The sequence below is a fragment of the Theropithecus gelada genome, chromosome 2 (assembly GCF_003255815.1).
Source record: "Theropithecus gelada isolate Dixy chromosome 2, Tgel_1.0, whole genome shotgun sequence".
Taxonomy (NCBI): Eukaryota; Metazoa; Chordata; class Mammalia; order Primates; family Cercopithecidae; genus Theropithecus; species Theropithecus gelada.
Window position 1 is genome coordinate 86,786,743 of NC_037669.1, and position 25,318 is coordinate 86,812,060.

The following is a 25,318-nucleotide window of genomic DNA, read 5'->3' on the forward strand; positions in this document are numbered from 1 at the left end:
GTTTGAAGAGGAGGTCCTCTGCAGTTTTAGCTATCTGGTGAACTTGTCTGTCTTTCCTCATGAGTGATAGTGACAGGCTCCGTGGCAGCTCCCTGGGCTTTCTTGCCAGTTGCATGCACTGACGGTTTGATATGTTGGCAGACAGAGCTGATTCTTGGATGCGTGTCTGAACCTCTACAGGTCTGCTTTTGGCAGAATCGAGTGTGACTCTTATCCCTTACCCATTAAGCTATCATTATGGCTTTCTTATCTTTATTTCTTCTGCAAACATGCCTTTGAAAGTGTTTGGCTCTTTTTAGGCAGTTTGATAATATACAAAAGCAGAAGGCATGTGCTTATTTCTAAATTATATTGTATTTCTTCAAAGGAAAAGGGGGGCATCTTAAATGAAGGATTTTCAAAATAAGTTGACAGCTTTGATGGACTTATTGTGATTATTGATAAGTAGTTCTTTCTAAGAGTTAAATTTAGAAGCCCATGTGAAAACACACTTAATTGCTTCTGTTTAGCACAGAAAAAATTGTGTGTTCCTCTCTAAGCCTGATGTGTTGCATATCATAAACTTTTTTTTTTTTTTTGATATGGAGTCTTGTTCTGTCACCCATACTGGAGTGCAGTGGCGCAATCTCGGCTCACTGCAGCCTCCACCTCCTGGGTTTAAGCAATTCTCCTTCCTTAGCCTCCTGAGTAGCTGGGATTATAGACATGCATCACCACGCCCAGCTACTTTTTGTATTTTTAGTGGAGACAGAGTTTCACCATGTTGGCCAGGCTGGTCTCGAACTCCTCACCTCAGATGATCCACGCACCCCAGCCTCCCAAAGTTCTGGGATTACAGGCGTGAGCCACTGCACACGGCCACATGTCATAAATTTTTCTTATCACTGTGTATTGTTTTAGTATGTCCAGATTAATATAGCTTATTGGAGGAAAACAAATTTTTGTATTTGGACTTCGGTGTTTGGGTTGTTCATTAGCCAAGCTTGGAAGAGGCATATTTCAAGAAAGGTGGTCATGTGTAATTGCCATATATGGAGTCTTTTTAAAGCCCTGATCTGATTTACTGTAGTTGGAGCAAGCCTTAGCAGCTAAGATCATAACCAAGACCCTGCAGTAGATCATGCTTATTAATTATCTCTGTAACAAGGCTGCTTCTGTGCTCCTTCCATTGAGATGTTAAAGCTGAGTGAATTTATTGACTTACCGTCATGTAAAACATTCCAAAATTACTTGTTATTCGTTGGAGTTTGATTCTGTTTGGAGCACTCACAGTGCTTTGACATTCTGTGAACAAAAGAGGCACTGTGAAAATGGATTCCAAACATGGGAAACTCTTCCCAGCTGGTTGAAGGCTCAGAGACTAGCAAGCCTGGACTTCCTTCAGGTAGTGCGGCCACCTGTGGGACACATGGCCATACACAGGCTCCATAGATTAGAGCAGTTTTGGTGTAATTAGAGGTTTTTCCCTGCCTGAGAAGCCCTTTGTAAACAGGGTAGGATTTTTTCTTGTTCATGATCTTCAATCATTAAAATGAAGCCGTTCACTCGCTCTGTGTATCAATCATGTTTTAATTAACTCTGCAATAACAGTAGACTCAAAATTATATTTCTATTGAGAAGGGAACTTTTATATACATAATTATATACATAATTACATTATATACTTAGTTATATATAACATATATATATAAATTTTTTTTTTTTTTTTTTTGAGACAAAGTTTCACTCTTGTTGCCCGGGCTGGAGTACAATGGCACCATCTCGGCTCACTGCAGCCTCCACCTCCCGGTTCAAGAGAGTCTCCTGCCTCAACCTCCCGAGTAGCTGGAATTACAGGCATCCACCACAATGCCTGGCTAATTCTTTGTATTTTTAGTAGAGACAGGTTTCACCATGTTGGCCAGGGTGGTCTCGAACTCCTGACTTCAGGTGATCCACTCGCCTTGGCCTTCCAGGGTGCTGGGATTGCAGGCATGAGCCACTGCGCCCAGCCGAGAAGGAAACTTTTAAAGTTGTCATGAAGTCTTTTGTGGAATAATGGCCTTAATTTAGGGTGAAACAAATAATTGACCATTAAAATAACTTTTAATAGCAGTGGTTTTCTAAATCGATACATACTGATAATATAAAATTCAAATAATTTTTTTTTTTTTTTTTTTTTTGAGACGGAGTCTCTCTGTCGCCCAGGCTGGAGTGCAGTGGCGCGATCTCAGCTCACTGGAAGCTCCGCCTCCCGGGTTCCCGCCATTCTCCTGCCTCAGCCTCCCGAGTAGCTGGGACTACAGGCGCCTGCCACCTCGCCCGGCTAGTTTTTTGTATTTTTTAGTAGAGACGAGGTTTCACCGTGTTAGCCAGGATGGTCTCGATCTCCTGACCTTGTGATCCACCCGTCTCGGCCTCCCAAAGTGCTGGGATTACAGGCTTGAGCCACCGCGCCCGGCTAAATAATAGTTATAAAAATGATTTTTTGATTTATTTAAAATCTCTTGTGCTAGCACTTCTATTTCCTATATTCTATAGCACCCTCTTAATGTACCTTTTAATTTAATTATGTATTCTTTTATGTGTCACTTTAATCATCAAGCATAACTAAGCTCACTAACTTTGTTTCTATAAAAAAATGTAATGTTATTTCAATGCAATGAGATGTAAGCAATGAAAATGTAGTAACAGGCCGGGCGCGGTGGCTCAAGCCTGTAATCCCAGCACTTTGGGAGGCCGAGGCGGGTGGATCACGAGGTCAGGAGATCGAGACCATCCTGGCTAACATGGTGAAACCCCGTCTCTACTAAAAATACAAAAAAAAACTAGCCGGGCGTGGTGGCGGGCGCCTGTAGTCCCAGCTACTCGGAGGCTGAGGCGGGAGAATGGCGTGAACCCGGGAGGCGGAGCTTGCAGTGAGCCGAGATCGCGCCACTGCACTCCAGCCTGGGCGACACAGCGAGACTCCGTCTCAAAAAAAAAAAAAAGAAAAGAAAATGTAGTAACAAGATAACTGGTCTAGGAGTGAGAAGACACAAGTTTGTTTTTTGGGTTTGTTTGTTTTGAGACAGAGTTTCGCTCTTGTTGCCCAGGCTGGAGTGCAGTGGTGCAATCTCGATTCACTGCAGCCTCTGCCTCCCGGGTTCAAGCAATTCTCCTGTCTCCGCTTCCCAAGTAGCTGGGATTACAGGCATGTGCCACCATGCCCGGCTAATTTTGTATTTTTAGTAGAGACGGAGTTTCACCGTGTTGGCCAGCTGGTCTCGAACTCCGGACCTCAGGTGATTTGCCCGTCTTGGCCTCCCAAAGTGCTGGGATTATAGGCGTGAGCCACCACGCCTGGCCTGACCCAAGTTTTACTTATAGCTCTGAGACTGACTTTTTTCTCTCATTTGTTAATAAGTTACTTAGTCTCTCCGTTAACCTGTATTCCCATCCATAAAAATGCAAAATGAAACTTCCAATTAAACTGAGTAGCATAGACTTCTCTCTGCCTGCCACTTACAACTATAAAACCTGGAAATGACACAACAGACAATCTGGAGAACCATGAAAGGTAGAAGGAGGACGATCTGGTCAGGAACCCAGAACTGGCGGAACAGCAGCAGCAAAGTGTCTTACAAACCCCTACCCAACATAAGAAGGGGGCCTGGGCCTGGTGTTTCTTAACCTTCAACCTAGCGACAGAAGGTGGCCCAGGTAGGCTCATTCCTCTCCTAGACTGAACGAGAGTCCTGCTGGCAATACTAGGCCAGCCCAGCAAGACTGGCAAGGATTGGAAGCCCCACTAATGATAATTGGCCACCAGGGGACTTCTGCGTCTCCCTTCCATGAAGGCAGTGGAGCAGGAAAAGCAAAGAGGATCTCATTACAACCAGCTTGAAATGGACAGCAGTCTTCTATGACTTCTGTGGTTTCATTTATATAATGTAATACTCTTGAAATTACAACATTGTAGAAATAGAGAACAGGTTCCTATTTGCCAAGAGTCAGGGACAGGAGAGGGGCCAGAGCAAGGTGGATGTGGGCTCTAAAAGGGCACCAGGGATCCTGGTGGCCATGGAAATTTCTGTATCTGGACTGATGTCAGTATCCTGGCTGTGACAGTATACACATAGTTTTGTAAAATGTTACCATTGGAGGAAACAATTGAGATCTGTCTGTTCTTTACAATTGCATGTGAAGGTACAATTATTTCAAAATAAAAAGTTGTAATGTTTCTTTAAAAAAGGCATAATGATACCTGCCATTTCTGTGCTAGGGAATCATTGTAAGTATTTAAGGAGGTGCAAAGTGTGCTGAGCTGTGAGTGTCATCATATGGGCACACATGGTAGCAATGGGTCTTATCCATCCATGTGTCTGTTTCAGCATGTATGTTCAGTATTTCTACTCTACCTTATCCAAAGAGCATTTATAGTAGCTTTTATATATTATAATCTTTAATAAAGTTCATTTATCTTGCAGTAAATTTTTTTAGGGCTTTCTTTGAACTGAGCACCATATTGGAAATAAAAAGAATGGGATAAGAAGTGCCATAGACTGAGCTCAGTCCATTTCACATGTAAACAGTCAGTCATAGGATGGATATAGAGCTGGCATTTGTTTTGAAAGCTTTTTATTGTAACAATTTTAATATCTTTTTTTTTTTTTTTTTAATGGAGTCTCACTCTTGCCCAGGCTGGAGTACAGTGGCGTGATCTCGGCTCACTGCAACCTCTGCCTCCCAGGCCCAAGCGATTCTCCTGCCTCAGTCTCCCGAGTAGCTGGGATTACAGGCACTAATTTTTGTATTTTTAGTAGAAATGGGTTTCATCATGTTGGCCAGGCTGGTCTTGAACTCCTGATCTCAAGTGATCCGCCCACCTCGGCCTCCCAAAGTATTGGGATTACAGGTGTGAACCACTGCGCCTGGCAACAATTTTAATATCAATTTAGAATGCATCTTAGAATCAATATGATTCTTAGTTTAATTGGAAGCCTTTTTCTTCAAAGCTTGATAGTACATAACTAATGGTTGCATCTTACATTTTGTAACGTCTTAGGTTCACTGAGATCTGGTGATAATGTCTAAAACTATTTTGTGTAATTTTTATCTGAATGTTTTACCTGTCCTGATTTTATTAAACAGCATTTAGGGAGGAAATACTTGTTTTCTTTAGATTGACTATTAACAATTTGAGGGTCTGACGGTACATTTAGTGACATTCCATGTTGATAATATATTATTTACATATACCCAAATATTGAAACCTCATTTCCTCTTATCTTTTTTTCCCTTTGTTTTTCAAGTGTCGATATATAGTATCTGGTTTTATGACAAGAATGACTGTCACCGCATAGCAAAACTCATGGCTGAGTAAGTATATTACTCCATAAATTTAACTGATGGTGTGTGAGAAATGAAGAATAATCCCCTTCCACTTCTCTTTGTAAGTCTACCAACTCATGTATTTCCCCAATTTCTTTTTACTGCAAAAAACTTGGAAAAGGCCAAAAAGCTTTAAAATATATATAATTATTATCTTACTCCTCCCAGTGTGCATTTCAGTTTCCTTCCAGTCTTCTTTATGTATATTTTAAGTAGATATGTGTGATTGTTTTTTACAAAAGTAGGATCATACTGTATATACTGCTTTTCATATGAACAGCATTTTTCCAAGGCATTAGATCTTTCTGTGGTATTTGTGACAGCTGCATTGTATCCAGCTGTATAGACAGATCATGATTTAACCAGAACCTTACTGTTGGACCTGTAGGTTAGGGCTGCCAAACTGCCTGGCTCCAGAGGATATCTGCATCAGGTGTACAGCCTAACCATATACAGTGGCTCTGATTTAGGTTCTGTCCGGATTTCCACTGTAACAAGTGATACCATATGTGATAGCCTGATAGAGAGCTCTCACACACGTCTGTGTTTAGTTCTTTTAAGTGAACTTGTGTTTGACACAGACTCTAGGCTTAGCAGGCCCCAATCCACTCATGGGTTGTGTTCCAGAAGGTATTTTGTAACTCAGAACCTTGAAGTTTAGAAAATTATTTTCCTTGAGTTAATGTTCTAAAGGACAGTTCATTGTCCTCTCTCAGGCTAGCCTGTAGAAGCCAGCCCTTGTGTGACCTGTCCATATTGCTGGACTGCCATTCTGGATTCTGAAAGCCCACGACATGGGGCTGCAGGGGACCGAGGGACTACAGAGCTCTGGGCAAAATACTATAATAGGTAGACAGTGTGTTCTGGTGCACTTCTGCTTTTTTTCAGTTTTTGCCTGAATCTTCTCAGAAATGTGAATCTCTCTCCCTGCTCCGCCATCCCCATCTGTCAAATTAAAATTCCCTTTGCTCTCTTGCAGTTTTCAATCTACATGTTTTAAAGAAAATAATCTTAAATTTTTTAGCAGTCTAATCTTATTTTATTTTTGTTTTATTTTACTTTATTTGGTTTTTTTTTAGACAGAGTCTCGCTTTGTCATGCAGGCTGGAGTGCAGTGGCGCAGTCACAGCTCAGTGCAGCCTCAAACTCCTGGGCTCAAGTGATCATTCCATCTCAGCCTCCCAAGTAGCTGGGACTACAGGCATGCACCACCACTATCAGCTAATTTTTTGGGATGTGGGTAGAGACAGGGTCTCACTATGTTGCCCAAACTGGTCTTAAAGTCCTAGGCTCAAGCAATCCTCCAAAGTACTGGGATTATAGGCATGAGCCACCGTGCCAAGCTAACAGCCTAGTTTTAAACTCATGAAAGTATATATAAGTAATTAACCCAGAATCTCAGTTCAGGGTATATTTACATTGTAAAGAAGGCAGACATAGCTAAGGCCAGGTTATGATCTAAGACTACCAACATGTCCTGATCGGAAGTTATCAGCCCCGTGCTTTGTTGCCTGTTCTGGCTGTGAGCTTGCAGGGCAGGCCCGTGTTTATTACTTTTGTACACCCCGAGGGCATCGTTCTGTATGAACTTGTAGTCACTTATACTTGAAAAAATGTTGGCTCCCTAGAACGACACTTTGTTTTTAGAACACTTTTAAAAAAGATAAAACTGTTTTTCGTTTTTTAATTTAATTTTTTTTTCTTTCGAGATGGGATGTTGCCATATTGCCCAGGCTAGTCTCAAACTCCTGGGCTTAAGGGATCCTCCTGCCTCAGCCTCCCAAGTAATTGAGACTGTAGGCACAAGCCACCATACCCAGCTAAAACCATTTTTCAACAAAGCCATTATTTGATGATCACTTGTTTTAGCTTTGAAAGTGACAGCAAAGGCAGCTTACTTGTGGTTACTTAGAAGACACAGGGTTGGCCGGGTGCTGTGGCTCACGCCTAGCACTTTGGTAGGCTGAGGCAGGCGGATCACCTGAGGTCGGGAGTTCGAAACCAGCCTGACCAACATGGAGAAACCCCATCTCTACTAAAAACACAAAATTAGCCGGGTGTGGCGGTGCGTGCCCGTAATCCCAGCTACTCGGGAGGCTGAGGCAGGAGACTCACTTGACCCCAGGAGGTGGAGGTTGCGGTGAGCCAAGATCACACCATTGCACTCCAGCCTGGGCAACAAGAGTGAAACTTTGTCTCAAAAAAACAAAAACAGCAACAACAGCAGCAAAAGAAGACACAACATTGTTGATTCATGGTTATCCAGAAATCCAGAATTTTTTCTAAACTTTGGAATATATTAACATATAAACACTTTCTCCTACAGAATGAGCATTTGGGCCCTGAGTGAAACGATCTGGTTCTTTTAGCTCTAACAACTATTGAAAGAAAACCATTTATCTATCAGGGCAAGTGTTACCCCTAATGCAAGATTTCAAATGGTAAATGAAGCTGAAGACTGAAGGCCTTTCTAAAAATATTTTATTGAACCCAGAAATAGGATGAGGAGTAGAAATGGGAAGCTGGAAGGGAAAAGAAGAGCATTGGGGCTTCTTTCACCAGAAATGTCCGAAAAGGGACAATTGCTTAGATTTTCAGCTTGTTTGACTAGAATCAGGTGTGTTATTAAAAGTGCTTTGAGCCTGGGCACAGTGGCTCGTGCCTGTAGTCCCAGCACTTTGGGAGGTCAAGGCAGGGAGGATTGCTTGAGGCCAGGAGTTTAAGACCATCCTGGCCTGAGAATAGCAAGACTCATCTCTGTTTAATAATTTTAAAAAAAAAAGGAAGAAGAAAAGAAAGTGATTAGAGAGGCCAGGCGCAGTGGTATGTACTTGTCATTTCAGCTATGATACTTATGAGGCTCAGGTGGGCAGATCACTTGGGCCCCAGGAGTTCAAGATCAACCTGGGCAACATAGTGAGATCCCATCTCAAAAAAAAAAAAAAAAATAGTGATTTGAGAATACCATGGTGAAACTGTTGATAATGAGTTTTAAGTGTCTGGCCTATTTATGGCTGAAGAGAATACTGTATGTTACCCTTAACTTTGTGATAAATGCCTTTCTGGTCACTAAAACTAAAGAAGACTATCTGTCTTTGTTCTAAATCTGCCTGCATAAGCCTGTTTGTTACATGTTTTATTGTCATTTGCTACATATTTGACAACAAAATACTAGTACAGTTCTTGTTAGTATATTGTACATATAAATAAATGTGTCCATCAGTGCCCATTCTTTTAAATACAATTCTTCCCATCACTGTTTGACAACCACAATATAATAAAGATCCTCCAAGTAAAAAACTGATTTACTCCAAACAATGTTTATAAAAATGAGAAACTATGTAGGAAAATGAGTGAACTTCTAGACCTATATCATCTAAATTTGGATATTCTCTGGTCAGTGGTGGCAGAGTTGAAAACCCACTAAACTTAGAAGAAGTTGACTCTCCTAAAGAGGAAATCCAGTCTGCTAGAAACTCTTTTTTTTTTTTTAAGACAGAGACTTGCTCTGTCACCCAGGAGTGCAGTGGCGTAATCTCGGTTCACTGCAGCCTCCACCCCACTGGGTTCAAGCAGTTCTCCTGCCTCAGCCTCCGGAGTAGCTGGGATTATGAGCGCCTGCCACCACGCCCAGCTAAGTTTTGTGTTTTTAGTAGAGATGGGGTTTCAACATCTTGGCCTGGCTGACCTTGAACTCCTGACCTCATGAGCTACCCACCTCGGCCTCCCAAAGTGCTGGGATTACAGGCATGAGCCACCACACCCGGCCTCAGAAACTCTTTTTAACAATAAAATGTTGTTTGAATGTTTGGCCACATAGACTATGTAAACTTTGGAGAACTCATGGAAGTAAGCTTTATTCCTGATCTTACAGACATCTTAGGGATAGGTTTTGGTGTTTGAAAGGAAAGGAGAACGGCATGGGTGCTATTCATAAAGTTTGGTTAGAAGAGGCCTTAGAGTCCAAGCCTCATTTATGTGAGAGTCCCTTCCATACCACCCCTGACGGCTTCTGCTTTCAGCAGTGGTGAGCTTTATAAAATTACCTGTTCTGCCGGGCGCGGTGGCTCAAGCCTGTAATCCCAGCACTTTGGGAGGCCGAGACGGGCGGATCACGAGGTCAGGAGATCGAGACCATCCTGGCTAACACAGTGAAACCCCGTCTCTACTAAAAAATACAAAAAACTAGCCGGGCAAGGTGGCGGGCGCCTGTAGTCCCAGCTACTCCGGAGGCTGAGGCAGGAGAATGGCGTGAACCCGGGAGGCGGAGCTTGCAGTGAGCTGAGATCCGGCCACTGCACTCCAGCCTGGGTGACAGAGCGAGACTCCGTCTCAAAAAAATAAATAATAAAAAAATAAAAAATAAAAAATAAAATTACCTGTTCTGGCTGGGCACAGTGGCTCATGCCTGTAATCCCAGCACTTTGGGAGGCTGAGGTGGTCAGATCACTTGAGATCAGGAGTTCAAGACCAGCCTGGTCAACATGGCGAAACCCTACCTTTACTAAAAACACAAAAATTAGCCGGGCATGGTAGTGCACACCTGTAATCCCAGCTACTAGGGAGGCTTTGGCATGAGAAAAGAAAAGAAATATTCTTCTTTTAAACCAAAATAATCACAGAATCACAGATCCTAGTCTGGGTCAGGGAAAAGTTAAATACTAGCATGGCCAAGTCAGGCAACATGTCAGGAGGTAGGTGGAAAACAGGCTGTGTGACAGATCCTTTATGAAGGTGGATTCGGGCTGATGTGACCTATATCTGAGCATTAAATAAACAGTTCATATTTGGTCTTATTCTTATATCCCATACCAGTCTTTCAGTCTACCATGAAATTCATGATTCTACATTTGTTTTAGAAGTAATAGTCTTATGAAGAGCTATAAAAATCTAGATGGAGAAACTATCTAGATAAGGTAACTAACCTTAAAGCCACATTTTCCAAACAGGAATTCTGCCTCAGAGGAAAATTCTATAATCAAATAAAATTTGAGAATATCTATAGGCCTGCCCTTCTTGGAGAATCACAATAAATTTTTGCATGCTTAAAAATCAGCTGGCCAGGTGTGGTGGCTCATGTCTGTAATCCCAGCACTTTGGGAGGCTGAGGTGGGAGGATTGCTTGAGGCCAGGAGTTTGAGACCAGCCTGGGCAACATGATGAGACCTTGTCTGTACAATAAAAAAAATAAGTAAAACAAACAAATTCAGTGGGTGGGTTGTGGTAGTTCATGCCTTTAATCTCAGTATTTTGGGAGGCTGAGGCAGGAAGATCACTTGAGACTAGGAGTTTTGAGACCAGCCTGGGCAACATATCAAACCCCATCTCTACAAAAATAATAATAAAACTCAAAGATTCTGTTTTTTCTTTTTTTTTAAGTCGATTTAACATTGTTTAACCCAGTATTTTTAAATAAAAAGCCATCTGTGTCCACCTTTTCCCCACACTGCAATGAGAGCTCCTGTGCAGGCTGGGTTTTTTGGTTTTTAAAACAGGATTTCACTGTGTTGCCCAGGCTGGTCTCAAACTCCTGGGCTCAAGTGATCTTCCTGCCTCGGCCTCGCAAAGTGCTAGGATAATAGGCATGAGCACTGTGCCTGGCCTAAATTAATCTTAGAAAAAAAAAAAGTTGCTTTATTAAAATTTATTATTCAAGCTTGAAAGCTTGAAGAAAAATATACGAAATAATAAAATATGTATGTGCTTACCACCCAGCTTTCAGTTCCTAATATTTTGCTGTAATTGTTTCAGATCTTTCTATACAAGGGAGAAGGGGGTGTTCTTAAAAACTGAAAACCCACTTCGTGTGTGTTTTGTTTGTTTGTTTGTTTGTTTGTTTTGGAGTCAGGGTCTCCCTCTGTCACCCAGGCTGGAGTGCAGTGGCGTGATCTCAGCTCATCGCAACCTCTACCTCCCAGACTCAAGCAGTCCTCCCACTTCAGTCTCCCAAATAGCTGGAGCTACAGGCGTGTACCACTACGCCCAGCTAATTTTTGTATTTTTTTTGTAGAGACGGGGTTTTGCCAAGTTGCCCAGGCTAAGTTGGTGGTTTTTTAAAGGGAGAATAAGGGAAACCTTTTATTTGCTTATAGTGTTATCATTAACTTTTAAGGATTCACCAGGACCTCTATTTTCAAGAAATGACTTTGTCCTTACTAGCCCAGTGTCAATCCAAACTTTCCACAGAGGATTTGTTAACTATGCGGCCTTCCTGTGTCTTGGTGGCATTGTCCATTTTCAGATTTACTTTAGCAATTAGTGTGATTTTGAAATACTTCAAGGGAAAAAGGGAGATACCTTAGTGGAGTTTTTAATGCATCTCTGCCAACTCTAGGAGGGAATTCTGTATTTTTATCCTTCTGAAGGGTAAATATTGGCACTGTTAATGAGACGGTGAAATGGTAAGTCATATATTCCTGAAATGAGGTAACTGAGGTTCTGTGTTATATATTGCAAGAATAATGTCATTGGCTGGGCGCAGTGGCTCATGACTATAATCCCAGCACTTGGGGAGGCCGAGGGCAGATCATGAGGTCAGGAGATCGAGACCATCCTGGCTAACACAGTGAAACCCTGTCTCTACTAAAAACAAAAAATTAGCCGGGCGTGGTGGCGGGTACCTATAGTCCCAGCTACTTGGGAGGCTGAAGCAGGGGAATGGCGTGAAGCCAGGAGGCAGAGTTTGCAGTGAGCCAAGATTGCGCCACTGCACTCCAGCCTGGGCAACAGTGCGAGACTCCATCTCAAAAAAATAAAAAGAATAATGTCATCATGTGACACTCTTAGTGTGTCCTTGGAAGATGAACACCAAAAGAAACCTTGGGTCAGATTTTGTTTTAAGAGGCCTTTCTAAAACCTTGTTCTTCTCCTCTAGTGTGGTAGAAGAGGAGACACGGCGATCCCAGCAAGCTGCGCGGGATAAACAGAGTCCCAGCCAAGCCAATGGCTGCAGCGACCACAGGCCCATCGACATCCTGGAAATGCTGAGCAGAGCCAAGGATGAGTATGAGAGGGTAAGGCTCTCTGGGTACTTGGGTGCTGACCAAGAAAGACCAAAAGGAGAGGAGAAGGTCTGCAGGAGACTATTTTACTAGGGAAGCTGGACTCCAGGACCAGCAGAAATATAAGTTCAAAAAGAAAGCATGTTAGCATGCTCCTGTAACCAGTCCCAGCTACTTGGCAGGCTGAGGAAGGAAGATCACTTGACCCCAGGAGTCAGAGGCTGCAGTGAGCTGTGGTTGTGCCACTGCACTCCAGTCTGGGCAACAGTGAGACCCTGGGCAAAAGTCTGTCTCTTTTTAAAGGTGTGTCTTACAATTTTAAATCTAAAACATAAGGAAAGAACTCGCTTACCCCAGAGTACTTGTTTTTGGCAGGAAAATTTACAATGCTTTTTTCTACTCCTATAAGATTACTATGGGAGAAGATGGTCTTGGAGTGCAGAAGTTAGCTCGCAGCAGCTAGTTCTGGTAAAGCTTCGTGCCTCTTCTTTACCACTGCAGTTTCTGTTAGGATCCTCAGTGGTCCTAGGAATTTGTGTAGGCTTTGAAAAGTATTCTGATAGTTTGTACCACATAATACTAAAAAGTATGCTCATGGTCTGTAATTGGTGGTAGATGCACAACCTTCATTAAGCTTCATTCGGGTAAAATTTTACCCGAATGAGAGGCTTTTCTGAAATTCACTGTTTTCTTTCTCTTCCATTTTGCATTTTAGTTTATAAATTAGCTGATAAAATTTTCTCCCAAAAGTTGAATAAAATGGCAGTTTTGGTACATTAGTTAATTTATTCAATACCTGCTTATGAACCATCTACTGTGTGCAAGCAGTGGGCATTTCATGGTTATAAAACTCTCCTGGAATTTTACTTGGCACCTCAAAGCCCCCACGCTTCACTGGAGTGAGACAAGCTCTCTACTGCTGAACTTTCTTTTAGCGGAATTATACTGTCACCTTACTCTTCACTAAATATTGAATTAAGTGCTTTCCTTTCATGCCTGTTTCATCCTTACCAGAACTTCAAGGAACAAAATGTGAAAAAGCACTGTTTCCCATACAGTTCTGCTATAATACTAGCTACTAAATTATTAATCGATGATCTTGAAAAAAGCTTCAAATTGGCAAAACGAGTTAAGGTACTGTTGAAAAGACAAAACTAGAGTGAGAGAGAATAGACCTAGTTGCCAGGAGTGGAAGGAGGGCATGACTGCAATAGGACAGCACAAGGGAATTTTTTTTGGATGATTGGAACTGTTTTGTATCCTCATTATGCCCATAGGAACAGAAATAGAACGGTACACACCTTAAAAATTAATTTCACCACATGTTAGCTTTTACTTAAAATTAAAATCAGGCCGGGCACAGTGAGTCACGCCCCCCATAATCCCAGCACTTTGGGAGGCCGAGGTGGATAGATCACAAGGTCAGGAGTTTGAGACTAGCCTGGCCAACATGGTGAAACCCTGTCTCTACTAAAAATACAAAAAAAAAAAAAAAAAAAAAACAGCTGGGCGTGGTGGCTCACACCTGTAATCCCAGCTACTTGGGAGGCTGAGGCAGGAGAATTGCTTGAACCCAGGAGGCAGAGGTTGTAGCGAGCCAGGATCACGCCATTGCAGTCCAGCCTGGGCAACAGAGCAAGACTCCGTCTCGGAGAAACAAATAAAGATTAAAAGAATATATGATAAAGTAATACCATTATCTTTTTCTTTAAAAGGTGATAAAAATAATAGTTGTGGCCAACACTGTTGTCTCAAATTAGGTGCTCATTGTTCTAGAAATTGTATTGCATGTTATTTACATTGGAGTACAGAGCAAACATTTTGAGGTTGGTTTTTCTTCTTTTTAAAAAGTATCATTTCTGATAACGTCAAATACTGTTTTGTGAGCCAAATAATAGCAGTTTTTTTTCACATGATGTATTTTTTTCTTTTAACTTTTTAAAGAATCAGATGGGCGACTCAAATATCTCCAGCCCTGGGTTACAGCCAAGCACTCAGCTCTCCAATCTGGGAAGCACTGAGACTCTAGAAGAAACGCCCTCTGGGTCACAAGATAAGGTTTGTACAGCTAAAGCTCTAGCTTTGTCCTAAGTAACAAAGAGTAACGTTTAGTAAGGGTTCTAATGAGTGCAAGTTTGATTTTTCACTTGTGTGAAGGTTCATACGTGCAGCAACATAATGACATCCTCCTGGGTCATCATGATCCGAGTAACTGTTTCATCTGGATTTTGTAGTAGCCTGCTACCTGGTTTCCCAGCTTTTGCCCCCTGGTTGCTTCTTACCTATTCTTAACCCAACAGCCAGAGTAATCCTTGTAAAACATAACTCAGATCGTGGCATTCCTCTGCTTAAAACACTCCAGCAGTGTCCCAGCTCACTCAAGTAATAGCCAGGATCATGACAGTGGCCCACGAGGCCCTGCCTTATCTGGCCCCTCTACCCCAGGCCTCATCTGTCACTGTGCATTGCTCACCTGGCTCCAGTCCCATTGGCTCTCTTGCCTTTCCCCAAATGTGCCAGATATGTTCCTGCCTTGGGACAGGCCTTTGCACTTGTTGTTCCCTTGGTCTGTAATACTTTCCTCCCAGATAGGGCTTGCTCCCTTTCCTCCTTCAAGCCTCATGTGTCCTCCATAAGTCAGGCCTTCTCTGACTACCCTATTTAAAATAACCCTTGGCCAGGCGCAGTGGCTCACACCTGTAACACCAGCACTTTGGAAGGTTGAGGCAGGCAGATCACTTGAGCCCAGGAGTTTGAAACCAGCCTGGCCAATTGACAAAACTCTGTCTCTACTAAAAATACAAAAATTAGCTGGGTGTGGTGGCACATGCCTGTAATCCCAGCTACTCAGGAGGCTGTAGCACCAGAATGGCTTGAACCCAGGAGGCAGAAGTTGCAGTGAGCTTAGATTGTACCAGTGCCCTCCAGTCTGGGCAACAGAGTAAGACTCTGTCTGTCTCAAGGAAGAAAAAATAGTAATACCCCTTGGACAGTACAGTGGCTCTCGTCTATAATCTCAGCACTTTGGGAGGTCAAGGCAGGAGGATCGCTTGAGCCCAGGAGTTAGAGACCAGTCTGGGCAGCATAGTGAGACCCCTTCTCTAGAAACAGATTTTAAAATTAGCCAGATGTGATGTCATGCATCTGTGGTCCCAGCTAATTGGGAGGCTGAGGTAAGAGCCTCGCTTGAGCCCAGGAGGTTTGAGATTGCTGTGAGCCTTGATCACACCACTGCACTCCAGCCTGGGTAGCAGAGCAAGGCCCTGTCTCAAAAATTTAATTTAACTTAATTTAATTTGATTTAAAAATAAAACCGCCGGGCGCAGTGGCTCACGCCTATAATTCCAGCACTTCAGGAGGCCAAGGCAGGCGGATCACCTGAGGTCAGGACTTCGAGACCAGCCTGGCCAACATGGCGAAACCCCATCTCTACTAAAAATACAAAATTAGCCCGTGGTAACAGACACCAGTAATCGCAGCTATTCAGGAGGCTGAGGTAGGAGAATCGCTTGAACCTGGGAGCTGGAGGTTGCAGTGAGCTGTGATTGTGCTACTGCACTCCAGCCTAGGCGACAGAGCGAGACTCCAGCTCAAAATAAATAAGTAAATAAATAAAATAAAACAACCCTCCCTCACCTCTATCCTCTTGCTGTACTTTATTTTCTCACTAAGGTTTCTAACCAGCTAACGTGGTTTCTGTTTTTGTTTTTTGTCTGTCTCCTGCCCACCAAAATATAAGCACCATGTAAAGCAGTTTTGGTTTTTTATTTGGTTTTTAAGCTGTCTCTTAATAGGAAAGAAGGGCAGTTTTACGAGCCTTGTTCATTGCTGTGTCCTTTGCATATAGCACTGTAAATATTTGTTGAATTAATTCTCTTTATAACTGATAGTCTGATAAAAGAACAGATACCAAATAAAATCCATAGTTTTTTAAGTAGACTTTTTGTTTTGAGATAATTACAGATTTATATGCAGTTGTCAGAAATAATGCAGAAAGATCCTATGTACCCATTACCCATTTTCCCACTGATAACATTTTGCAAAATATAGTGTGATATCATAACCAGGTTATTGACACAATCCACACATCTTCTTCAGATTTCCCTTGTTACTTGTGTGTATATTCAGTTCTGTGTAATTTTATCTCGTGTATAGCTTTGTATATCCACTACCACAGTCAAGATGCTAAATATTTTCATCACCACAAGGATGTTTTATGTTGCCCTTTCATAAACACACTGACTTCCCTTTCATACCCTCTTCTGCCTCTGCCTCTGCCTCTACCTCTGCCTCCCCGATCCCACCATCATTTAGCCCTAGCAACTATTAATCTATTTTCCAGTTCTATAAAGTCATTTCAAGAATATTATATAGGCCGGGCTCAGTGGCTCACGCCTGTAATCCCAGCACTTTGGGAGGCCAAGGCGGGCAGATCACGAGGTCAGGAGATCGAGACCATCCTGGCTAACACGGTGAAACCCCGTCTCTACTAAAAATACAAAAAATTAGCCAGGCCTAGTGGCAGGTGCCTGTAGTCCCAGCTACTCAGGAGGCTGAGGCAGGAGAATGGCGTGCACCCGGGAGGCAGAGCTTGCAGTGAGCTGAGATCACGCCACTGCACTCCAGCCTAGGTGACAAAGCAAGACTCCGTCTCAAAAAAAAAAAAGAGTATTATATAAATGGAATCATATATGTGACCTCTTGAGATTGTCTTTCTTCACTCAGCGTAATTCCTGAACATTTCACTAAAGTTGTTACATGTATCAAGTTTGTTACCTTTTATTACTGAGAGTATTACAGATTTGTTTGTTTTTGGCAGCTCGCTTAACTGAAGAACATCTAGATTGTTTTCAATTTTGGGTTATTACAAATAAAGCTCCTGTGAACATTTATGTACAGATTTTTGTGTGAACATAAATTTTCATTTCTCTGGGATAAATGCCCAGGAGTACAAGTGTCAGGTCATTTGGTATTGCATGTTTTAGTTTAATAGGAAACTGCCTTGGGAGGCCAAGGCGGGTGGATCACCTGAGGTCAGGAGTTCGAGACCAGCCTGACCAACATGCTGAAACCCCATCTCTACTAAAAATACAAAAATTAGATGGGCATGGTGGTGGTGGTGTCTGTAATCCCAGCTACTCAGGAGGCTGAGGCATGAGAATCACTTAAACCTGGGAGGTAAAGGTTGCAGTGAGCCGAGGTCATGCCATTGCACTCCAGCCTAGGCAACAACGGCAAAACCCTGTCTCAAAAAAAAAAAAAAAGGCCGGGCGCGGTGGCTCACGCCTGTAATCCCAGCACTTTGGGAGGCCGAGGCGGGCGGATCACGAGGTCAGGAGATCGAGACCATCCTGGCTAACATGGTGAAACTCCGTCTCTACTAAAAATACAAAAAATTTAGCCGGATGTGGTGGTGGGTGCCTGTAGTCCCAGCTACTCAGGAGGCTGAGGCAGGAGAATGGTGTGAACCCAGAAGGTGGAGCTTGCAGTGAGCCAAGATCACACCATTGTACTCCAGCCTGGGCGAAAGAGCGAGACTCCGTCTCAAAAAAAAAAAAGAAAGAAAGAAACCACCAAACTGTTTTCTAGGAAGTCTGTACAGTTTTACATTCACATCAGCAATGTATCCAAAATGTTTTTAGATATTTAGATGATAATTAATTTAAACCAAATTTTGTATTCTACCTTCCCATGCCCCATTTTTACTGTATCTGGATTTAGGATCATCATCCAGGAGTGTGCAGTGGGCTTACTACTTCCCCTTTCTAAATCATGAATCACTTCATCTTCCTTTCGTGAATCATGAGGTTAAGGATTCTTGTACTGCCTAAAGCAGATTTGTTGTGAGACCCTAAGGAAGAAATGGACCAGAAAAAAATGCCTTAAGAATTGTAAGGCCAGGCATGGTGAATCACACCTGTAATCCCAGGGCTTTGGGAAGCGGAGGCAGGCAGATCCCTTGAGTCCAGGAGTTTGAGACCAGCTGGCAAACATGGTGAAACCCTGTCTCTACTAAAAATACAAAAATTAGCTGGGTGTGGTGGTGCACGCCTGTAATCACAGCTACTCAGGAGGCTAAAGTGGGAGGATCATTTGAAACCAGGAGGTGGAGGTTACAATGAGCCAAGATTGCACCACTGCACTCCAGCCTGGGCAACTGAGGGAGACCCTCTTTCAAAAACCCTACAACAAAAAAAAGAATCAGCCAGGCGCGGTGACTCAGGCCTGTAATCCCAGCACTTTGGGAGGCCAAGACAAGTGGATCACCCGAGGTCAGGAGTTTGAGACCAGCCTGACCAACATGGTGAAACCCCATCTCTACTAAATAGAAAAGAGATTAGCCAGGTGTGGTGGCACATGCCTGTAATCCTAGCTACTTGGGAGGCTGAGGCAGGAGAATCGCTTGAACCCAGGAGGCGGAGGTTGCAGTAAGCCAAGATTGTGCCATTGCACTCCAGCCTGGGCAACGAGTGAAACTCCATCTCAAAAAAAAAAAAAAATCGTAAAGCACTGCCCATTGAAAGTTGAAAAATGAGTGTGACAAGCCATAGATGCTCAGCCGTTCAACAACAGTACTGAGTCTGTAGGCATACAGAACTCAAGAGGGACAGATAGTGCTGATGTGTTATTCTGTGATTTTTCATATACTTTTAAAATTTCACTTTTGGTCAGGTGTGGAGGCTCACGCCTGTAATCCCATCTGTTTGCACTTTGCACTTTGGGAAGTCAAGACAGGCAGATCGTGAGGTCAGGAGTTTGAGACCAGCCTGGCCAACATGGTGAAACTCCGTCTCTACTAAAAATACAAAAATTAGCCAGGTGTGGTGGCATACACAGTTTACTCCCAGATTATGCCTCCCAGGTTCAAGCGATTCTCATGCCTCAGCCTCCTGAGTAGCTGGGATTACAGGCACGCACTACCACACCCAGCTAATTTTTGTATTTTTAGTAGAGACGAGTTTAACTATGTTGCCCAGGCTGGTCTCGAACTTCTTCTGACCTCAGGTAATCTGCGTGCTGTAATCCCAGCTACTCAGGAGGCTGAGGTAGGAGAATTGCTTGAACCCAGGAGGGGGAGCTTGCAGTGAGCCAAGATCGTGCCACCGCACTCCGGCCTGGGCGACAAAGCAAGACTGTGTCTCGGGGTTGGGGGGAAGACTCCACTTTTTAGGTTATAGTGACAAAATTTTATGAAATACTGAGATCTGGATATTGTCAGAAGCCATGTGATTGACTAAAATTAGCTTAAATTTATCATCAGCCGCCACACGCAGATACTACGTTTGTTTCGTAACACTGCCATCTAGTGCTGAGGAGCAAGTACTGCTATCAAGCCTTGATAGTGTTACATTCCATTTCAGTTGCATAATTCACTTACTAAATTTTTCTTGGGATTGTTTCTGTAGTGTATTTTGTTTTTGTTTGCTTCCTATGTTCAAGAATAATGCCTGTCTTATAGTGTGCCCACTACAGTGACCAGTAGCTCCAAACAGAAGTGTAAAATTCTCTAAACATCAATTCTCTGGGATGAGGAATGAACCATATTAAACCTGATGCTGAATATGATAATTTTGTCCTGCGCCGTACATGCTGTTGCTTGCTGAATGCCATTTCCCGAACTAAACGGTCAGACTAACACTTGATCTACATGAAGTATTAAAAAACTCAGAATCCTAACTTTAAGCATATTCAAGCATGAGGAAAGAATAACATTTTACCTTTTCTGTGGATGATGGAAGGTTAATTCATGAATAAATAAGCCCAGCTACCAGAGGAGGGCAACCAGTTTTTCTTATCAGAAACGGAAAAGAATGCAGAGACTGTGAAGCTTTTGGGGATTTGTGTGAAGAGGAATGTTCTGCTCACCTAGGCTCCTATGACAAATTCAACCAGTTAGGTAAATCATGTGTCATTTAACAATGAGAGGCCGGGCGCGGTGGCTCAAGCCTGTAATCCCAGCACTTTGGGAGGCCGAGACGGGCGGATCATGAGGTCACGAGATCGAGACCATCCTGGCTAACACGGTGAAACCCCATCTCTACTAAAAAATACAAAAAAACTAGCCGAGCGAGGTGGCGGGTGCCTGTAGTCCCAGCTACTCGGGAGGCTGAGGCAGGAGAATGGCGTGAACCCAGGAGGTGGAGCTTGCAGTGAGCTGAGATCCGGCGACTGCACTCCAGCCTGGGTGGCAGAGCGAGACTCCGTCTCAAAAAAAAAAAAAAAAAAAAAAAAAAACAATAAGAATACTGTCTTGAGAAATGTGTCATTAGGTGATTTCATTTCCGAACATCATAGAGTGTATTTGTACTTTCACAAACCAAGAAACCAAGATGGCATTGCCTATTAACACCTAGGCTCGATGAGATAGCCTATGGCTCCTGGACTACAGACCTGTACAGCGCATTACTGCACTGCATATTATAGGCACTTATAACACACTGGTATTTGTATATTTAGCCTTAGAAAGATTTAGTGAAAACACAATATTCTTCTGGGATCACTGTTGTATATGCAGTCCATCGCTGACCAAAACATGGTTTGTGCCAAATGATAGTATTTCCAAACGTTGATGCATTTTGATCTGTAGCCACCTCAGTTATTCAAACCTTAGCAGCACCTGTTTTCCAGAGGTAAGTATCACCATCCAGGTGATTAGGTAACCTATAATCTGCTGGGTTGACATCTCTGTGTGGTGGTTAAGAATGTAGACTGTATTGTTAGAACTAAGTTGGAGTCTGGTTCTGTTGTTGTATTTGGGCATCATCTGTGAAGTGGCAATAATAGTAGACCTACTCTAGCAGATGAATAGAGTAATACATGTAAAGTGCTTAGCATAGTGAGCATTCTGTGTATTCATATTGCCATCACAGATTCGTTTATTCCTTCTTATATGAGAAAACCTCCAAAACTGTAATGCTTTACCATACACCCCATTCTAGAGAAAGTCAGAGAATCTGTCTGGCCTGGCAGTAGTTATAGGGAGGCAGCATAGAGAATCTGGAAACTTTCTGCTCCTTTTAAAGTCAGGGTTCAGGGTTCTGCCATATAGTGGTTTCATATTTTAATATAAAGTAGGTGTGTTTGTGTTTGTTTGTTTGTATAGACGACGTCGTACTCTGTTGCCCAGGCTCAAATGCAGTGGCATGAACATAGCTCACTGTAACCTCAAAACTCCTGGGCTTAAACGGTCCTCCTGCCTCAGCCTTCCAAGCAGCCAGGACCACAGGTGCACACCACCTTGTGCAGCTACTTTTTAAATTTTTTTGTAGAGGCAGGGGCCTCAGTATGTTGACCAGGCTGATCTTAAACTCCTAGCTTCAAACAGTGCTTCCGCCTAGGCCTGCCAAAGTGCTGAGATTATAGGCATGAGGCACTCTGCCTGACTTAAAGTAGATTTTTGGCTGTTCAAAGTTAATTTATGTTTCACTGGACAAGTAAAAGTTGCTGTCTGGATTATGCCTCAGGTGTATTTTGTGATGAAGTTTCTCCATGATTGTTCTTTTCTTAAATTTCTGCAACATAGACCCAATCTGATCTCTGTTTTCCAAAGTAGTTTATATCTAAATATTGGTTTGTGTGTCTGCATACATATTCTATAATAGATGGAGTAGTTATGATTCATTTACTTTGCATTAATAAGAATTAGTGGTGTTGGCCAGGCACGTTGGCTGTAAGCCCAGCACTTTGGGGGCCAAGACAGACCGATCACCTGAGGTTAGGAGTTCAGGAACAGCCCAGCTAACATGGTAATACGCCATCTCTACTAAAAATACAAAAATTAACCGAGTGTGGTGGTGCGTGACTGCAATCCCAGCTACTCGGGAGGCTGAGGCAGGAGGATCACTTGAACCCAGGGAGTGGAGGTTGCAGTGAGCCAAGATCACACCACTGCACTCCAGCCTGGGTGACAGTGAGACTCCATCTCAAAAATTTAAAAAAAAAAAAAAAAAATTAGTGTTGTTTTCCAGTACTTTTTTGCTAAGAAACTTGACCCATTTGTTTTCTAAACATATAATGTATATAAAAAGGAATTAGCCCAATTCAAAACTGGGTAAAAGATTTTAATAGGAATCTCCATATAAGATGTACAGATGGCCAATAAGCACATGAAAAGATGCTCCTCATCGTTAGTCAATAGGGACATGCAAATTCAAACCACATGGAGGTATCACTTTATACCCATTAGGATGGCTAGTATCATTAAAACAGAACATCACAAGTGTTGGAGAGTATGTGGAAAATACTCTATATACTCTGTTACCTCATATACTGCTGTATACTGGCCACCCTGTTGGATTGCCAGTGATAATGTGAAATGGTTCAGGCACTAAGGGAAAAAACAGTTTGGTGGTTCCTCAAAAAGTTAAACTTAGAATTACTATATGACCCAGCACTTCTGCTCCTGGGTATATACCCAGAAGAATTGAAAACAGGCATTCAAACAGATACTTCCACACCAGTGTTTATAGCAGCAGTATTTGCACTAGCTAGAAGGTGGAAACATCTCAAGAACTCCAGTGTCCGTTAATGGAAGCATAGATAAATAAGTGTCATATATACATGCAATGGAACATTATTCGGCCATAAAAAGAAATGAAATTCTGATACACGTTAGAATATGGATGAACCTTAAAATCAACAATGTGAATGTACTAAATGCCGCTGAATTTTACACTTAAATATGGTTAAAATGGTAAGTTTTATGTATATTTTACTACAGTTTTTTAAAATAGGGAGATAAACGTCTATTGTGCTGTCGGTAGACATTTATGATGCCAGGAATTCACAAGTGACTAAGTCAGAATGTTCAGTGTAGTAAATGGAACTGGTGCACATGTCTGCAGCTATGTGGCCTGGACAGAGAAGTCTGTCCCAGGGGAGAATTTGTTGTCTATTTTGACCTAGATAGAATGGGTTTGAAATATTACCAGGGGCCGGGCACGGTGGCTCAAGCCTGTAATCCCAGCACTTTGGGAGGCCGAGACGGGCGGATCACGAGGTCAGGAGATCGAGACCATCCTGGCTAACACGGTGAAACCCCATCTCTACTAAAAAATACAAAAAACTAGCCGGGCAAGGTGGCAGGCGCCTGTAGTCCCAGCTACTTCAGAGGCTGAGGCAGGAGAATGGCCTAAACCTGGGAGGCAGAGCTTGCAGTGAGCTGAGATCCGGCCACTGCACTCCAGCCTGGGCGACAGAGCGAGACTCCTCTCAAAAAATAAATAGATAGATAGATAGATAGATAGATAGATAGATAGATAGATAAGATAGATTAGATAGATAGAAAGAAAGAAAGAAAGAAAGAAAGAAAGAAAGAAAGAAAGAAAGAAAGAAAAGAAATATTACCAGGGAGTTTTAAACATACAGCTGTGTCCTTGATGATTCTTTGCATTGGGAGTGACCAGGAGGTTTATAATGGCCTAGCCTTGGTCATCTTACTAGGTGTTTTGTTGTTGTTGTCTTGCATTATGGGGTATAATATTCTAGGAGCATTTAATGAATTTTTGTTTGGTACTCCATGCTTGCTATTAAGACCACATGGTGGGCTGGGCGTGGTGGCTCACGCCTGTAATCCCAGCACTTTGGGAGGCCAAGGCATGCAGATCACCTGAGGTCAGAAGAAGTTCGAGACCAGCCTGGGCAACATGGTTAAACCCGTCTCTACTAAAAATACAGAAATTCGCTGGATGTGGTGGTGCGTGCCTGTAGTCCCAGCTACTCAGGAGGCTGAGGCATGAGAATTGCTTGAACCTGGGAGGCGGAGGTTACAGTGAGCCGAGGTCACGCCTCTACACTCCAGCCTGGGCGATAGGGCAAGACTACGTCTCAAAAAAAAAAGACCACATGGTGTTTATGTGATTATAGTTTAGGCCAACTTCAATTTAATGCTTTTTGGGCACCAGACATTATATTGAGAATTTAATTTTCACAACAGTGCTCTGAGATCATTGTCCGAATGTCCTCGCTTTTCAGATAAGGAACTAAATTAGAAAGATTGTGCTGGGCTCAATGGCTCACTACAAAAAATGTAAAAATAAACTGAGCATGGTGGCATGCACCTGTGGTCCCAGCTACATGAAAGGATTATTTGAGTCTGGGAGGTTGAGGCTGCATAAGCTGTGATCACACCACTGCATTCCAGTCGGACTGAATGAGACCCTGTCTCAAAAAAAGAAAGAAAAAGAAAGATTATGTAATTTTCCCAGTTAACAGCTGAGGTGTCTTTTTTTTCAGACCCTAAACGCTACAGTTTTTTTTTCAGAAGTAAAAATATGAAGAAATTGAACAATATAAGATCTTTAGTATTTTTTTGTATCCACAATTTAAAATTAGATATTGATGCTGCCTTATATTTGAAGTGAGATTAGTGGAATTTCTTTATTGAATATTTTCTAAGGTGAAATGGTTTGGTATGAACCTACAAGTTTTTTTCAACTGTGGGAGGTTCTTGCCTCTTCCTCCACAACAGTTACTTTTTACTGACTACATTTTTTCAGACCTGCCCCGTCCCTCTCACCTAGTAGATGATGCTGTCCTCATACCAGGGAGAGAAGACAGAATGGCACTCCCTTAACTTTCTGTCCTTCACATGCAAACTTGTGTGCATGCTCATCGCTGCTGGCCCTCTTTCCCTGTTGTCCGACATGAGCCCTTCCTGACACGGGATCTCTTGCCTTAAGCTCCCTCTCTCCTCAAACTGACTTCCCCCTACTCCCTGAAAGAACTTTGGGAGAGAGAGAGCACTGTTCAGTGTCTGCTATGTACTGATGGGATCTGTGGTCCTGGGTAGCGGTGCCATTACTTGGGTAGGCAAGTCCAAGAGCAAGAAAGGCAAGGATTAGGAATACGTGAGAAAGAGAACCCCTGCCTTGGCAAACTTGTTCTCCATGTTGTTTGGAGTGCTGACATTAAACACGCACTGGGTTCCATACATGTCAGCCTCTACCAGCCCTCCCTACTTTATA

General features: G+C 42.7%; 1 protein-coding gene across 5 annotated transcripts in view; it reads left to right on the top strand.

Annotated features, from left to right (window-relative positions):
- Positions 1–25,318, top strand: part of DCP1A (decapping mRNA 1A) — a 60,731-nt gene that overhangs the window by 23,177 nt on the left and 12,236 nt on the right. For 3 of the 5 annotated variants that reach the window (XM_025375850.1, XM_025375851.1, XM_025375847.1), the window contains 3 exons: positions 5,274–5,340; positions 12,227–12,365; positions 14,298–14,411. In XM_025375850.1, the coding sequence (XP_025231635.1) occupies positions 5,274–5,340; positions 12,227–12,365; positions 14,298–14,411 (320 nt within the window). The remainder of the gene's footprint in view (positions 1–5,273; positions 5,341–12,226; positions 12,366–14,297; positions 14,412–25,318) is intronic. The other 2 variants (XM_025375848.1, XM_025375852.1) reach the window with 1 other exon arrangement.